Source organism: Stegastes partitus, unplaced genomic scaffold (assembly GCF_000690725.1).
Source record: "Stegastes partitus isolate 25-593 unplaced genomic scaffold, Stegastes_partitus-1.0.2 Scaffold1286, whole genome shotgun sequence".
NCBI lineage: Eukaryota > Metazoa > Chordata > Actinopteri > Pomacentridae > Stegastes > Stegastes partitus.
In genome coordinates, this window is record NW_007579017.1 from 126,175 (window position 1) to 144,284 (window position 18,110).

General features: G+C 40.7%; 1 protein-coding gene across 1 annotated transcript in view; it reads left to right on the forward strand.

Annotated features, from left to right (window-relative positions):
- Positions 1 to 18,110, forward strand: part of LOC103369425 (unconventional myosin-VI-like) — a gene marked incomplete at its 3' end in the record, with an annotated part of 141,202 nt that overhangs the window by 65,648 nt on the left and 57,444 nt on the right. Inside the window, exons 11-12 of the mRNA XM_008298140.1 lie at positions 9,142 to 9,148; positions 9,264 to 9,408. Of these exons, the coding sequence (XP_008296362.1) occupies positions 9,142 to 9,148; positions 9,264 to 9,408 (152 nt within the window). The remainder of the gene's footprint in view (positions 1 to 9,141; positions 9,149 to 9,263; positions 9,409 to 18,110) is intronic.

An 18,110-nucleotide genomic window follows, 5' to 3' on the forward strand; every position in this document is an offset into this window, starting at 1 on the left:
TGGAACAGAATAAACACTGCGTCAGTAATCGATGTGTTAAAGCTCCACATAATCTCTTAAAGCTGAACTCATCCGACTGAATCAAACTTTGCTTTTCTGTTTCACCAAAACAAATCAGTTTTGTCCCAAAAAAGTGTTTTTATTCATTTCAGTTGTAGTCGAATGTAAATTCATTGAGACATAGGAACTGTGAAGAGCAACACCCTGATAGAAAAATGATTATATGCTGAGACAATAACAGGCAGTGACAGTATGCAGCACGGTGGAGGAATATATCCGCTTTATAATGTTCCACGCAGACAGTTGATATTATTCCAGCGCTGCCTGTTTCTAAATAGGCCGCTATGTTTCTGCTGTTTTGGATTTCCTCTATTTGTCATCCAAATATCAACTTTTATGCTGAGCTGAATCTTAAAGAACAGTAGAAGGGAAGCAGTTGTTTCTGTGGAAAACTAATCTGAGATCCACTTTGAATATACACGGACATCACTCTGGATGGTAAATGCAGTAATAACACTGGTCTACACACATTTTGGTGTCAAAGTGTTTTGAGCTGATTTTGGACAGTTGCAATGTGCTGAATCCAAACATTACATTGGTTTTGCTCAGTGAGGTCAAAATTGTGATTTGTCGCCACATGAACTTTTTAAAATTTTTGTGGACAAAATTCTTTTTCTATTTCCTGAAATGAACAAATTCTGAAACCTTTACAAGTTGATGTTTGCAGGTGAATTAAATGTAGACAGAAAGTTGACCCCCTGGTTTATGAACAACACATTAGAGTCACCTGATTTTATCAGACAGAGATGGAGACCAGGTATCAGGGACGCTGGGATGCAGTCATGATGGCTGATTACTGCTGGACTCTGAAGAGAGATAAACCTGCTGCTGATCATTTCAGGAGTTCCAAGAAGTTCAAGCCCTGAATTCTGAGCAATGCTGATGAAACAAGCAATTTACTTGTATTTATCTTTATAAATGTTTACGCTCATCAACTTTTGGATCATTTAGCTGATGAAAAGGATTAGAAAATGAATGTTTTCCTCTAAAATCCGATTTCATATGATAAATACTAAAATAAATCAATCGCTAATGTCAAAAAATTTAATAGATTTAATGGCAATTTATTTTTTTTTAATCGAGTTGTCATAAAAACCTGACCTGATACAGAAAAGCAGATGTCATTTTTGGATTCAGCGTTGCAAAAATGTTCTAAATCAGTTAAAAAAATCCTAGACACCTTCAAAAAAAAAATTCTTTTGTAGCCCAGTGATGTTTGAAATTAATTCTATAAACCTCAAGCAGTTTGTGGACCTTTCATGCTGTTGTTGCATTTGTACCTCACTGTGGGCTCGTTATTCACGGCAACATAAAGTCGTGCTCCTCTATGGATTCACTACAACCATCGCTACAAGTAGAGAGAACTCAGACATGTATTAGGGCAGTATGACTCAGGTATAATGCCATAAATCTAAAAAAAACACCGAACAGATGAAAGTTGAATGGAATCAGCGTGTACGAAGTGCCCACAGCTGAATCCTGGAGATTAACTGGTGACTCTACATACTATAGATATTTGACTATTAGATATATTTTTGTCCTGTTGGCTTCGTGTGAGCACAGCCAGCAATTTAGCCAAAACGTTTCAGATTATTTTGTCCCAACGGTAATACGCCTTTGAAACCTGTTGGTGGGTTTTGGGGTTCAGAGTGTTAAACTGCAATCAGTGAACAGACTCTGAATCTGATTCCAATCTCCAAAAAAAAAAAAAAAAAAAAGCCAAAACCTTGTTCCTTCAGCTGCAGAAATTCCACTTCTGATTCACTGAAGCACAGTTGTGTGCAGGAGGATGGCCTTGGTGATTTGCATTGCAATGAACTGACGAAGACCTCGAATGAACCTGAGATGTTAGAGGCTTCGGTTCATATGCGATGAAATCTCTATTCCAGGGGGACATTTAAAAAAAAGCTTTGGTGTTAGATGTTGAACCTGATAGCTGAACATTCTGACAAGGACACAGAACCTCCGAGGCGTCGTTAGAGGCTTCGTTAAGAGAATGTTAAAGAGTTCAGAGGTGAGGATGTTTCCGACTAACGCGCTGTGACGTGTTCATCATCACATCCATCCGGCTGTTTTAATGACTCCACAGAAGGACATCCAGCCTGTTGAATCATGTAAACCAGTAACAGGGAATTTGCCCAGAAGATGGGATTTTCAGGGCTTCAAGGCTGCACTCAATGAACTATTTGTTCATTTGCTGCTTTCGCATCTGCAAAGTTAAGAGCGTCACATTTAGGCTAATGTGCGGTGACGGTTTACTGACGCTCAGCTACGAGCTAATTCTGAGTCCTTCTGTGAATTTGGCTTTTTCTGCAGCCAGCCAGTGCAAATTAAAGGGTGCCACACACACGATGTCACAATAAAGGCTTCAGAAGGCTCCTCAGGGTGACGTTTTCACTAACATGTTTTCATGGTTATTTAGTAGCTTTACTCACACGTTTGGTTTTAATTCACAAACAGCGGTGAGATTGATGCCTGTGGATGTCTGTGTGATGTGGTAGACAGCGCCGTCACCACAAAGAATCAGTCTAAAAAAAAATTAACAGTTGGCTTTAATATTCTAAAAAAAAACTGAAATGGAGACGTGAACATATTAACCCTCATGTGACATAAATTGCGGTGTTTTTCTGCTAAACTGGGCTGAACTGCAGGCAGCCAGAATAAAAAAATAAAATTGAAATGTGGGCAGTAAAATATAAAGTTTGTAGAATCAACTTTTTTTTCCAGTATTGGTTACACCTGTGGCCACTTGGAAAACTGTTTCACAATTTTTATTTCAGATTTTTAAAGTTTTTATAAAAGAAAAAAAAATCTAAGTAATAATTTTTTTTTGATTTTTGTGACATTCAGTTATCCTCAAATTTATTCATATCCTCCCATTAAAGAAGGATAAAAAAAAAAAAAAACAGCTGTCACTGAAATAATTTGAAATTGACAAAAGTAATAATTAATGAAAATGTAATGAAAATCATGACATTGCTTTTGAATTGTGGTTCAACAGAAACATTAAATTAACATGGAAACAAGCATGATGGGACTCATAAACTACTATTTATTTGAACAACTCTTTGAGCCAATCAAGTGTTTTCTGTAACTCTCCATCAGACTTCTGCACCTGTTGACAGGTGTTTTGATTTTGGCCCACTGCTCATCAGCAAAGTGCTCTCATTTGTCCAGGACATATTCAATTTTTTTTTAAATTATTCTTTTCAACCACAATTCAAAAGCAGTGTCTTATTTCACTAAATTACAATTTAGCAAAATTTTTATTTATTATTACTTTTTTCAGTTTCAAGTTATTTGAGTGACTATTGTGAATTTTTCCTTTTCTTTAATAGAAGGTTATGATTACATTTGAGGACGACTGTATGACACTACAACTTCTTAATGCTGCACAGTTTGCATTTTTCTCTACTTTTAGCCAGGGTTAAAAATATGACAGGAGCAAAGAAAGCCCGACACTGCTCGGAGTTGAGGATTAAAATACACAAAGCGAACGTAGAAACTAAGTTAAAAAAATGCTGAAACCCACACGGCACACATTAGAAAAGATAAATTCATTAAATTTATCTAAAGCAGCAGCAGCAGCAGCAGCAGACATGTGGGCTGGTGGGTAAATAATCATAATTCGGTTTTGTTTGATTTCTCGTTGTACTTCTTAGTTCATCTTCACTGACACGAAGTTCTAAATATTACTTTTGCAGCTCTCTAAAGGGAGTCACAGTAGAAATGTACTCTTATTGTATTTTAATCTTCAGCTATTTTAAAGGAGTTTAATAATATTATTGAAATCTCTCTCGATGGGAAAACCCATCAGAGACTTTTAGAATCCTGTTTATTAATGTGCAGTGTTTCTGTTAAATGGGTAAGTCGTAAAAATCTACTAAAGAGACTGATTCGACCAGATCAGAGTTAGCGTCGGTTGTTTCTTTTCGGTGACTCTTGATAATTTTTCATCAGCTCTAACTCGTGACACAGACGAGTTTTCGGCTTCGCGGCGCTCTGTGATTGCATTTGCTCCGTGTCAGAAACCATCCATCTGACGGGCTGCTCGACTCCTAAACGGCATCGGTTTGGTTCCTGAGAGGCAGATGCCTTTTTGATCTCATCCCTCAACACTCTGCACCATGATTGATCGCTGTAATATTCAGCCTCCGTCTCCCTCCCGCTCAGTTCAGTTCTCAATGATAAATCAATGATAAATGGGTTAGTGATGTCTTGAAAATCTGACACCGGCGTCATGAAAGGCCGTCCCTTGTTACCTGTTGTGCTCCGTGTGTAATTAAAACCCAGAGAAATCACGACAGACGAATCGGGATCTTATGGAAATTAATTAATTACATAGTGAAACAAGTCGTGCCGTAATTACTCAAGCTAATATTTCGAGTATTATATTCCCCGCTTTTCAAGAGGCACATTGCGGCATGGTTGTTGCAGATGCTCCACCCCATCTCACGCCTCATTTTTCACAGCGGCTCAGACTAAACCCTCCAGGGAAGCTCAGTTTCCATGAAAGTCAGCGGATCCTTTGAACTTCACCAGTGAAGTTCCTCAGCTCTCTGTTCCTCCCCATCATTTTCCCTCCGCGGGGAAGAAGAGGAAACGCAGCGGGTCGCCTATTAAATTGACTGGTTCTCGCAGCAGGTGGCTATCATGGCGCATGTTTTACAGCGAGCGAATAGAGTGTGTTCAGTCAGAGGAGGCAATCATCCAGGTTTTTGAGCCGGGCTTGGCTTACAGTTCGGATGGGGGTCCCTTCGGGGGAGGGTTTAGGGAGCTTTTAAAGCGTATTTATTTGTGTTTTTTTCAAGGCTGTAGAGGTTTTTTTTTTTTTTTTAAGTTTGAGATAACACGTAGAAGTCCAATTATACACAGCTCAGACTGTGAACGACAAAGGCAACCATCCAGAAAGTACAGACCTATGGCCGCCTTTGAAGAATATTGCACATCTTACGGTTGAACTCATCAGAGATACCAGCGCATCGGTGACCTGTTGCAGAGAATCAGTCGTTGCACGAAAGTAGATGTGATCAGAAAGAGAATATCCGAACAGCCCTGGATGTGGAGCCCACAGAGGGAGAAGTGAGAAGCTGGAGAAGACGTAGCTGGACCGTGTTCGTGAGGGGTCTTTGGTTGATCGAGTTGGGCCTCTGAGCCTGAGCTAAGCTTGAGCCACACCTGAGGACTAGCTGAATCCATAAATCGTATATATAGATGGGTATAGCAGTCCACGACGTCACCTCTTGGTTTGCAAATTGGAGCCTAGACAGTGCTGTTGCGGTAGACTCCATCTTTTCTGGTTGGAGCCCGGGGCCTTTCATGTTAAAACCTGATTGGAGCAGACGAGGGAGACATTCCACTTACTGCATAAAACTGGAAACTGTTGAGGAAATGAATGAATATTTACTTAACGAAGAAACTGGATATTTGAATCCCCTGAGGGTTTGTTTAATTAACTGAGGAACAGTCCATAATTACTACGAGCTGCAAATCAACATGCATGTGCCTTGAATTGAATGAGCTTCCTGGTTGCCTCAGTGGCCTGTCAATCACTCCAGACCAGACTCGTCAATCAAGGAGGCCACGCCCCCCCAAAAAACTCCAACTCTTTGAGATTTAATATCCACCAAATGATGGAATTCTTTTTAAAATCTCTGCCAGCACACTGATCAAAAGGAATAAATGCAGTTAATGACATCATCATGACTGCTGGAGAAAATGTGCTGACTCAGTGTTTCATGCGAGAAGCTGACACTCTGCTAATGGGGAACTACTGGAGGGTTCTGGAGGCCACACCAGGAGATCATCAGTGATTATACACTTTAAGGTATTTCTGTCTTGGCTTCAATTTCAAGCCGCGCTTGTTGCCGCTTGGTTGAAAACACAGACTGTCACCACTTCTTCCCGCTGATCAAAGTGAAGCCAACATGTGGTGGAAATGAGCGCCGCCATCTTGTGCTGGAGAGGTCAGTAGGGATCGAGGGGTGGAGACGTGCTGTCGATGTCCCACCTTCAGCCAGCAGAGTATGACCGGATTAGTTTCTGTTCTTCACTTTGCAGCACTTTGGATTTTATAAAACTCTCTCTCCTATTATCCACACAGTATTCTGAACTGCAGGTTGAAGACTCAGAGGTCAACCTGCTCTCAGTGTTCTCATCTAAATTCACTGTCAAAATGATCTTCCTGTGAATCGCTTCTGTTGTGGCTGACAATCAACACCGAGTTCTTTTAGGATTCTCAGGATTTCTTTCCAAGTAAGCTGATAAATCTATCAAGAAATAATGAAGTTTAATGAACAAAGAATTATGTCTGAATCCTTGGCTCTGATTCTCATAGATGCTTGGAGCTTTTCCCTTCACAGGGTCCAGATATTGATTTAATATTAGCGTAGCTTAGTATTCAGGGCCCATTGATTCCTGGCATTGATCGGAGAGGTACCCGCTAATGAAGTGACGCGTTGTCACCGATCAACATGTGGGTTTATGGGCACTTTTAAATGCTGATAAGGTGTTTGATGTCAACTTTTATCACATTTAATTGCCTTTATTAGCTGCTGCAGCTCTCAGTGTAACCGAGTTCCATATAAAAAAAAAAAAAAAACAGCATGCATGAGTGGAGCGACAACAGGTGCTCGACTGCAGCCCACCGAGGTCGTCCTGGGCTTTGTTCATGTCTCCCTGGACTACCTTACCTTGAATGCTCGCTTTGAATGCTACTTAAAGTCGTGGGCCTCCTTGTCGTAATGGACTTGCTTGTCGTTGCAGAAATGTGGAGGATTCAGTGGATTACTTCATTCCGATTTTGCGCCCCCTTAAATCTTTTTACGTTATAAGAGGTTAGATTTCAGAAAGACAACGTGGTCGGGTCACAACTCCATCAGACATGTCATACCAGGTAGCAACTGAGTTTGTATGTTTATGAACAGTGGAAATAAGCTGAATGGTGAATGTAGCTTCCATCCGAAGACGTCAGGAGTGAAGCTCAACACCACGCTGCAGTTCGACTGTGGCTCAGGTGGTAGAGCGGGTTGTCCTCTGATTGTAAGGTTGGCAGTTTGATCCCCGGCCCCTCAACAGTCAAAGTGTCCTTGGGTAAGACACTGAACCCGAAGTTGCTCCCAATGGCAGGCAGCACCTTGCATGGCAACTCTGTTGTCATTGGTGTATGAATGTGAGTGTGAATGGGTGAATGAGACAAACATTGTAAAGCGCTTTGAGTGCTGCTAAGATAGAAAAGCGCCATATAAGTGCAGACAATTTAACATTTAGGCCATTTAACTCCTGAAACATAATTTTAAAAAAATTAAAAAACTAAAACCAGCGCAGCTCACTGTGAATTAAGATAAGTCTTTATTGATCCACTGAGGGGAAATTCATGTGTGGCAGCAGCAAGAAATAAGAACACATAAATAAGTCTGTTTATCAGAAAGAGAAGTAAAAATAATCCAAGCCAAAATTACAAAATAAACAAAACATGTACCAGCCGGGGAACCCGATGAATCCTACAGCTCAGGTTTCATTTGCTTGGGCAGAATACGTCTGGCCTTCAAACACACTTCCACCCGCCCTTTACTTCACCAGGTCGATTATAACCTTTTTACAGTGGGGCGTTTGATACGGTGGCTGTACAGCGGAGCGCCGTTCAGCCACTTTCAAAAACAACCAAGATGGCTGCTGCTGATGTGTAACAATCTTTTGAAGCGTGTCAGCATCATAGACAGAACTGGGTGGATGTTTACAATCTGCAGTTGCTGACATGCTTTGTGGCTCTAACTGGTTGTAGGTATATAAAGTTACATGCATTTTGATGTGCACTTGCTGATAAAGCCACTAGCAAATTAAAAATGAACTGAGAGGTTTAGACTAACTCATGTTTGCGCGTTAGTCCTGTGATGCCAGACTCTGAATGTGCAGCAATCATGCTGGTGAGGATAATAATTTAATTTGTAGAGCACTTCTTAAAACAGGGCCGCAACATTGAATCAATAAAAACAGAAAAAAAGAATGGAAAAAAAAAAGAACTGACCATAAAAGTTCAAAGGAGTCAAACAAAAAAGAAACGAGAGGCAACTAGAGAGACACAGTAAAGAGTGAATGGGTTTATGGTTAAGGCCAGTACCTCTGCACTGATCAATTGTGTCCAAGTAAAAGCATGTAAAATGGTTTCTGTCTGAAAGCGATAGGACAGATTGCATTTCTGAAATATTTATAAGCCGATGAAAACATGATTGGACCATCTTGGCAGTGTGCTGCTTGCACTAGAGATTTTTCCTCCTTGTTCATTTTTAAAATGCCACTTAGGTTGTCAGGGTTTGTGTGAGGCTTCGGCCCGACTCAGGTCCACAACATCCCCCATAGAATCAACCATTCCCCGTCTGGGGCAAATCTTGAATATTTACAGAAGGATGATTTCTCAGATTCAGCAACACCTAAAACTAAAAAAAAAAAAAATCAGTCAAGAAATCTGCATGGGGCCTTGACAACCTTGCACATTGACTGGGATGAAAATGAACACACACCTGCTGTGCTTTCTCTGACTTACACAACCTTTCTGCTCTATGCAAACATCATAGAAAGACTTGCACAGAACATACACAAATCAATTCAGCCCTAACTACAACTAACTGTCTCCTATTTTAGCTTGGAGATGTGCATATATTCCTGTCTTTAGTCTTTCATCATTTCAAGAACTTGAGTTGGATGCTCCACTGCTCAAGACTTAAACTACTATCAAACAAAATGCCAAGATTTCTTTCAGCAAGCTTGACACGACTATTTCAACCAATTTGTTATTGTCATGTTACTGGTTTTGTGCTATTGAAATTAGTTTCTTATTCCCAGTTATAGCTGTCATTGTAAATTAGGTTATATTTACAGTAACAGCCCAACGTTCTGTCAGTCCATTCAGTGTCAGTAGTTGGTAGCATTGGTGATGTACTGTGAAGACACTTGCAATGTGATTTGTTTACTGTGCTTGTTAAAGTGTTTTTGGAGAACAAAATGAACCTTTAGCTGTTTTTATTGAAGCAATTTAATCAAAAATATGTAGAGGTTTGAGTTATCATCCGGTTTCTCCTGCAGGTAGAAGGTAGCCAGCCTGTTAAAGCAGCAGCTGCTGAGCATATCGCCTGTTTTGCTTGCTTGATTACGACTGCCCCAGAGGCCTCACCGTGCCGATGTTTGCCCTCTTCCTCGTCTTGCAGGTGGCTGCGCCATCAAGAACCAGTCGAGTCAGACGCTGGAGCACTGTGCCGAGCTGCTGGGCCTGGATCAGGAGGACCTGAGAGTCAGCCTCACCACCAGGGTCATGCTCACAACAGCAGGGGGCGCCAAAGGAACGGTCATCAAGTAAGAGACCTGCCTTCTGTCACAAACTCACACACAGTCGCGTTTCTGTCGCTTTAGAGGACATTACGTTTACTTACATTCATTTCCTTGAGATTTGACATAAACCATCACGACTACACAAACCCAACCTTAAGCCGATGTCATGATTAAGGTATGTGGACAACAGGAAGCAGAATGTACACGGTGTGGTTGTGTGTCTCCACATTGGTGTTAAAACACAAACACTGAGCAACACGCAGAATGCAGACTTCATATCAACATGGTCTTTAGGTTCTGTCGAGTCTGAAATTAAATTAAGCTGCATAAAAATGAACTACCCTGTCTTTAGAAAGAAGGTGGCTCTGTAGGACTATGTGAGTGAGTTAGTTGATGATGAAGGTAAAAGATTTAGTTTGTAGATAGTGTGATTTCACCTGCAGCGCTGCTTCAAGGGAAACAAGCCTCAGACTTTTATCTTTGTAGAAGTGTTTGATTCAGTGTCCTCTCTCTAATAATGGCCACGCAATTAAGCTTAAAACATGACAACTCACACTCCAGCTCTGTAATGTTTATTAACAATTAATCAAATGTCAGTTAGTTGGTCAAACAACAGTTGTGGTCCCATAAAATAAGCGTCATTTTTTAAACCACATTTTGGCTTCATTAATGAACAACGGGAGGAAGTGGGAGAGGAGTTTGTGGTTGCAATGTAACACCCAAATGCAGGTAGTGAGAGACAAATTAAAATTCATACAGTTAGAAAAGTATATTCTGTAGGGCTGGACCAGAATATCCGAGTATTCGGTCGTAGTGGTATCCGGATTGCACTTTTGATATCCGAATATTCGCCCGCAACCCCAACGGTTGGACCAAATATTCAGATATTCCTCATTAAATGGGCCCGAATTTTCGGAGCCCAGAAATTGAAATTCGGATCAGCCCTTACATTCTGATCATTCTGTCTCACGGATTTGCTGAACACTTAAAGTACAGTGATATCTCCTTGTGTGCTTTCGTAACAGGCTACATCCTGTCCTCGAGCTGTGAATAGTTTCACCAAGCACCAGTTTCCCTTGATAACTTTCCTAGATTATTTAATTTGAATAATTACAAGGCAAAACTATCAAACTTTCATTTTCATGGCGCAATAGCAAATCTTTTTGGCCACTTGGGGGCAGCAGAAGTGAGTCGTTTTGACAATTGACGTTTTCACAATTGTTGAGCGTTCATTTGGAGTTGTGTTTGTGTCCACCGCATGAAGGCCACTATTGATTCTCTTTTAACTCTAGTTTTGGTCTCCACCAACTGGCTCCACCGATCTGTGGCTCTTTAGCTGCTACATGAACAGTTGTATTCACCAGCTGCTCTCTGTGTCTTTCTGCTGTTTGCTGCTGAGCTGCTGTGAGCTTTTACAGCTTTCTACTACAATGACAGTGAACCAGAACAGCACATTTCCTTGCAGGACAGCTAAACAATGAGCTAAAACTCACTGTGCGACTCTATAAAGCCGAGACGAGCTGCAGATTCAGCTGATAATTCTGTCACATTGTTTTCACATTTTCCGTTGAAACATTATTATTACTGTTTGATATGTTATTATAAAGATATTAACTATGCATGCGGAAAAATGGGAGTTTGAAGATGTATGATTCCATAACAAACGTGCTGAGGAAGATTGTGTGATACGATTGGAAGCTTCAGAACAGCTGCTAAGTGGACCTTGTAATAAGACTGTCAGCTAAAACTATTCAGCACCTTAAAGTTGAGAAGTTCAAAATCAAACAGAATTGTGTGTGGCACAACTTTGGTTCTGCTTTTTACTGTCCTGCAAAACATTTCGAGGCCACTCAGACCTCTAATGCGGCCTGTTCAAGGTGTCACAACCCTCAGGTTGGGAACTACTGCACTATATAAGTGCACACAAACACATAACACAATGACTAATTAGCACTTGAAAGCTTAGCAGGTCTGATCCACGGGGATGCATATAGGCATGAGTAAGCTGAGTCACACACTGTGTTTGGAACAGATGGTTGATGTATTGCTTGTCTTGTTATCAGTGTCCAGGGAGACGGCCGAACACGTACTCACTTCAGCTGACATTAGAATATACAGTAAACTGAAACAAGGCTCAGAGGAGCGACAGCAGAGCAGGTTAGGATCCGTTTGACGGCGCTCAAACAGCTGGCTGACTCGCCTCAATGTCTTATTGTCCTGAAATGTCGCAGATAAACAACGGATCAGATGTGAATGTTTTTGCCAACACTTATTATGAATAAAGTGGTGAGCCATCTGGACTTTCTGCGTAGTCCCTGGATGCTGAAATGAGTTTGATCTGAAAAGGTTACAGAGGTGACTGGATGTTGCTGGCAGGTTGGTGCCCATTTTGTAACTCATGTGGTGGACACACATTCTCTCAGCCTGCCTCATCCACCTCTGCTCACAGAGTGTGTATAAAAGACGGATGTAGCCACTGCGACTTCACCTACTGGTTTTTGAGCTGCTGTTTCAAGGTCTTGAGTTTGGAATTGTGGCCATGACCTTTGTGGTTTTTTGAAATCAGACGTGACAAACAAGGGATGAATCAGGCTGAGAACTCAAGGACACTCATACTTGTCAATCACTACCAAGTCCCGCCCTAAATCTTAACCCGCTTTAGCGTCTGTATTTGTAAAAATAGGAATATTATTAACAAAAAGAGCATCATGTTGATTTGAAGGAGACTAATGATTGAGAGCATAAACTGTAAGGGAACTAATGAGGTAACAAATCAAGGGAGAAGTTGGGTCATTTCCTCAAAGACTTCTATATAATCTTACTTTTCTTTGTGATCAGAAGAGTCGCCCCCTGCTGGCTGTTAGATGTTTAAGGCACTGTGGCATTGGCTTCGTTTTTCAAACCTGGAGGCTACATCCTTTAGTCTATGTATGTACCACAAGACCTTTGTTGTGTTCAGGTTGTGTTCATTTAAAGATGCGTGAATGTTGATTGTATAATCAGAGGTGGACTGTGAACCGAAGATCAGTGATAAACTCAGTTCCACTGTGATCAACTGAGGCTGTATTGGTTATTTATGTGTTCACATACAAGGAATTTGACTTTTCTTGCTCTCGAAGTACCAATACAAATAAAAAACACACATGTATTTAAACAAGAGCAGCAGGTTAAAGAAAGGTAAACAAGTTTGTAAGTAGTATGTGCAGCTGTAGATATGTGTGACGGAGCATATTTAAATGTACAGAGAGATTTACCTGGTGCTGATGGGCAGAATCAGAACTGTGTGAGCTTGTTGGACTTCACTGTAACAGACATTTATTTGTTCTGTTAAAGCCTCGGCCTTGAGCTTTAAGTTAAAGTGGCAGCTCCTGAACCAAGCTATTGAGCCCGAGGGACTACATATCGTCTGCATTTGGTAATTTCTCTTGGGGAGTTAAAAAAAAAGAAAAGAAAAAACTCCTGATGAAACACCAAAATGAACTCTGAATACAAAGTTCATCACTATTTTGAAGTGAGTAGTTTGTTTTGCAGCAGAATATATTCAAAACATTTAGGGACCAAACATTAAAAACCTGAAATTCAGTGGAAAATAAAAAGTATTTCTTTATTTTTTTTGCATCATCTTCCTTTATTCTTGCAACCTAAACTTCACAAGTAGTCCCTGATGCAGCATATAAAACAAAGAACACTTTTTTGTTTTTTTCACCAGCACTTTGAAATATCGACATTCTGTATATTTGTGTCGCATTTTCTATTTTATCCGCCTCAGTGCCTCTGAAAGCGAGGGGATTCCTGTTTGAAAGCACTTTTACTGAGGGTGACCTTTATGGTTTGCTGCAGCTTGAAAGGGATCACCAATTATGCAGATAGAAAACATCCTGTAATATTATCAATGGCCCTTATTTAAAGAGGCAAGGAGAATAAAAGCACAGTTTTAGTCAGGCAAGAGGAAGCTTAGGACTATAAACATGGCAATGTTCAGTTTACCTTTTGTTGTTTGCTTCATTTATGTAAGCACTGTATAAAGATATTTATGTTGAAGACGTATTTATGTGTGATTTATCTGAATATTCAGGAGTTTGCCTTTCGTGTCACAATGTGTCACTGATGCCGTTCTTCCTTCCTGTTGAAGATCCATCGCCTTGCTCGAGGCATTAAGGCTCAAACAAGCAAGGTGTTTGGACATTTCGGCTGACCAGGAGAGGTTTAGCACAAGGATGCAAACTTGTTTCTCTGTCACTAGGATACACAGCTTGTCCACTGTGCTAAAGTTTTAGACTTTATATTCTTATCCATCACGCGGTGCCGTCAGGGAGGTGTCGAAATGGTTCCAACTTCATTCCGTAGCACAACAACAACCCCAAACTCACTGCCAGTTAGAGAGAATTATCTTCGACTGGGGGTGCTGCAATAGATGTTTTGTCCTCCACACAACAGTGATCTCAACACCACTGACTGGGTCTGGGATTACACAAAGTCCTCCAAGGTGCTGAACAATCTTAACTGCCAAACATCGTGGAAAAACTGTGTTCAAGTGTACCGAGGAGAACTGGAATCGAATATTGAATAAATTTAGGGTTCTCCTCTTTGTAAACAGTTAACGGATAAATAGAAGACATTCATGGATTTACACTATTTTCCAGTTCTTAAAACGTCAGCGCTGTGCAGCACATTGAAATTCTCTCCGCTTGCTGATATCGCCACATGCTACACTGTGAGAGGCCTAATTTAAATTAAATGTGACAATTGGCTTGTCGGAGCACATATGGCGCTCTCCTCCTGCTGCAGGAAAACAGTCGACACGCGCGCTGAAGTTCACACAGTTTCCACTGCCTGTATGTGTGAAAAGGACGTTATATGAATTTCATTTTCCAGAGTGTGGTTTTGCTCAAGAACATACTTGTCCTTTACCTCACGTCCTTGTGCTTATGGATTCTCTCCTCGTAGTTAATGTGTTTAAAGTTGTTGGTAAATAACAGGCTGCAGCAGTTTCAGTCTAACTTACTCTGCCACCTACAGGCAGAGAAATGAAAGGCAGGAGCTTTTCAGGTCAGTATAAATTCAGTGTGTTTTATTGCATATTTTCAATTTGCATGCGAAAACCCTAAGTGAGAAAGCTAGAGCCTGACCGATACTGACTTTTAGAGGAAAATATTCCAATACTGGTATATCAGCCAGTGTTCTTTATATATACGTATATGTCTTTAAGTAATACAGAGAATGGAAAATATTGTTGGGTGGCTGTGGCTGTGGTGGTAGAGCAGGTTGTTCTCTAGTCGCAAGGTTGGCGGTTTGATCCCCGGCCCCTCCACAGTTGAAGTGTCCTTGGGCAAGACACTGAACCCAAAGTTTCTCCCAATGGCAGCTCTGTCGCCATTGGTGCATGAATGTGTGTGAATAGGTGAATCAGAAACACATTGTAAAGCGCTTTTATGTAAGTGCAGACCATTTACCATTGACCATATTGTTGAAGTGTTGTTTATTAACTATGAGAAATGTATTTCACAAACTAGTTAACAGCTTACTGTGAAGACACCACTCGACTCCACACCACTGACTGCTCAGCTTCTTACTCTGCTACATGTGCTGCACAGTGCAGAGAGTATTGCAAAGAATGAAATTGAAGCACATTTGACAAACAGACACAAATTCTAAATTTTAGTTAATATCTAAAATATCACAACAAGCACAACAAAGTGCAGTAATGGCAGACAACAGACACCTCATGACATGATTACGATTTTTGTCCCACTGGAGAAAGGGAGGAAACTGTAACCCTTTCCACATTATTACAGGAAATAAACATACATGTCATACTTCTAACATATTCTATACATTCTTTGTTTACCATTAAAAAAATAAATAAATAAATAGCTTCATCTTTTGCCCTCTTCTTCTGCTATGGTTAAATAGCATTAGCATCATATTGCTAGTGGATGGACATGGGCAGTCAATGGCATTTTTTAAATAATTTTTTTTGCCAATGTTGTCAAAAAATGAAATTAGTGCTACATTTGAATGGAAACCATATTGTCAAATAGTGGCTAAAAGTCTTCTGAAAGCTTGAAGCTGCGGTGTTTGTCCAGGTGTGTGGAAGTGAGAGAGTAAATGTCATTTTCACTTCTCTCTCTCTTTTTTAGCACAACATCATGAATCCTTATTGACGATCATCCTCATGTCAATGATTCATCCCATCTCCTCTTTCCTGAGCAGCAGGCTCTTCATCTCACCTTTGAGTGTGGCCACTTGGAACACCTATAAACACTTTTATCTTTAGACACGGTCGGATGACACTTGGTTGCATAGGAACCAGTTTATTTCAGGTCCTGGGCTTCTGTGGTTTTAGCACTTGCATCTTTTGGAAAGCAATGAGTGTTTTTTGTTCTTTATTTCACACCTTAAGCTGTTAACGCATTCGTTAGTTTTTCTTTGAAACGAGGTCGTGCGAGGTCGTTATTCATAGTCGGCGTATAAACCTGCAGGAGAAGACGGTCGGCACATGTCCAGAGTTTTACAGAAGTTGTTGTGGATGGAGACAGCAGTAAAAAGTTCTGTAGCCACCTAGAAGGAAAAAAAAGAAAGGTGAAGAAAGGTATACGTTATATTTTTCTAAGTTTTTACATTTTCACCTCTTTACCTGACTGTCAGACAGCCCTTTCTGACGGGGAGCTGAAACAGACATATTGATCCATCCTCTCCTCAAAGCCACCGGAATGCATTGACGAAAACAGTAATTTTACCTTCCAGAAAAACCTTGAGTTGCTGATCCACCACTGCGTCAATCAGTTAGTTTGTTTGTGTTTTTGTTAGTTCGGGTCAGGCCTAGCTGTGAGGAAAAAAAAGAGAAACACTAACCACAATGCTACCTTTCAAACTTATTTCACAAAGAAAAAACAACTATGCAGCTTGGATTTAAAGCCGGAATAAATAAGACGCATTGTGGCATTAGAGTGCAACTAACTTTTTCAAAAAGCACACAAAGCATTTCATTAGCAGTTATAAGTAAATCAGGTGTACTCAGGCGAGGAAAAACAATTCCTTCTTGCCCATAAAGCATCTAATATGACACAGCCTGACCCTTAACAAGTTTCCTTTGCTTTCAGTCGTCTTCAAAACTGATGTACTTGAATAAATAAATAAATAAATAAATAAATTGGAATCACAATGGTGTTATAAACAAACATGTTTTTTTTTTTAATACTTTACTATTTACTTTGCTTTGGTTGAGTGGCTATAATCAAAGGATCAAGAATGAAATGGTAAAATCGCAAGCAACGACTTTTGTGAGGGGATTAACTTCAGACCAGGTGGACGCGGGCATGACTCGGCAACAGATAAAGACTTAAACGAACTTGAGGGCAAGAAATGAAGCGTCTACAACCAGACAGACAGTTTGGACCATTCACAGCTTTACCAATCGGCTCCGGCTTAACAAGATAAATGTGAAGCCGTGGAGCGTTCAGGAGGAGGAGGAGGAGGAGGAGGAGGAGGAGGAGTTGGGCTGAGTATTATACCATTTTTACGGCTCACTGCTCAACGCTGAGGGAGAGCTTCAGGTATTAGAATCTGCCTCGGGCGCAGAGCCGGAGTGAACAGATACCTAAACAACACCCCCCCTCCCAATCAGACCACGCTGCTCTTTCATGAGGAGTTCAAGGCAGCTAATAACTTAATCCTCAGAGCGATGAAGGAGATGAGATGGGAGGGCAGAGACACAACCGTGTACCACCAGACAGTGATGAGAAAATAATACGGCGCTCATATCCAGACTACCCAGTAGGTTTACGTCGGGACCTTGCTAACAGAGTTTCATTTAACCCGTCTGAGTAGTTCAAGTGAGGACATCTGTGTGTGAAACAGATGTACGGAACTAAAAACAAGGGTGCTCTGGAAAGAAAAGGTTAATACAAATCTTCAGTTTGCTCAGTGGACAGAGAGTAAGCCCATCAGCTTTTTTTTGTCTTCCTGTAGAAGACAGAAACAACAGACTTGTCGCTGCAGGCGGCTGGATTCAAGCTCGTAATGTGTGTTCCTGAAGTTTGCTGTTGATCCCCTTAAGATTACATACTATCAGAAATACTGCTCAGACTGTAAACGTCTGACACTGTGTGACTTCTGTCACCAAAAACCACCAACAGCGTCTCACACAAGCAGCACCGACTGAGACCACAAAGTGTAATGCCACCAATGGCCACTAGATGCTGATTACCAACAGCTCCCATTTGGAATAAAAAATAATGTCCTGAAATACCAAAACCATGTGATTTAGAAACGACCCACCCCCAGGTCTGTGTCTTCTGTTGAAGATTCACATGAGATGAGCAAAGTCTGTTTTTGAATTTCCTGACTTCATTACCAGATATGATATTGACAGCAGCTCCATTGCACCTGCAAAGTGTTCCTTACTGCATGCTGCTCTGCTGTTAATTATACATTAATCATCCTTCGACTTCGCTCTTGTTCTTTCTGTGTGGGTCTCCGTACTGTGTTGTGACTTGAGCCTCCTGAATTCGCACCAAAAATGCGTCAAACTTTCAATCACAATTGCCAACACAGCGTTGCTAATTCTTGAGTCTGAAACATGCAAAAAACAAAAAACCCTTAAAAAAAAAAAAAAAAAAGCTCAAAATAACAGAGATACATCTGTTTTTGGTGAACTTTGATTGGTTATTCGCACTTACAGCTTTGCTGGACAAATTACAGATGTGGCAGATTGAGATCACAGA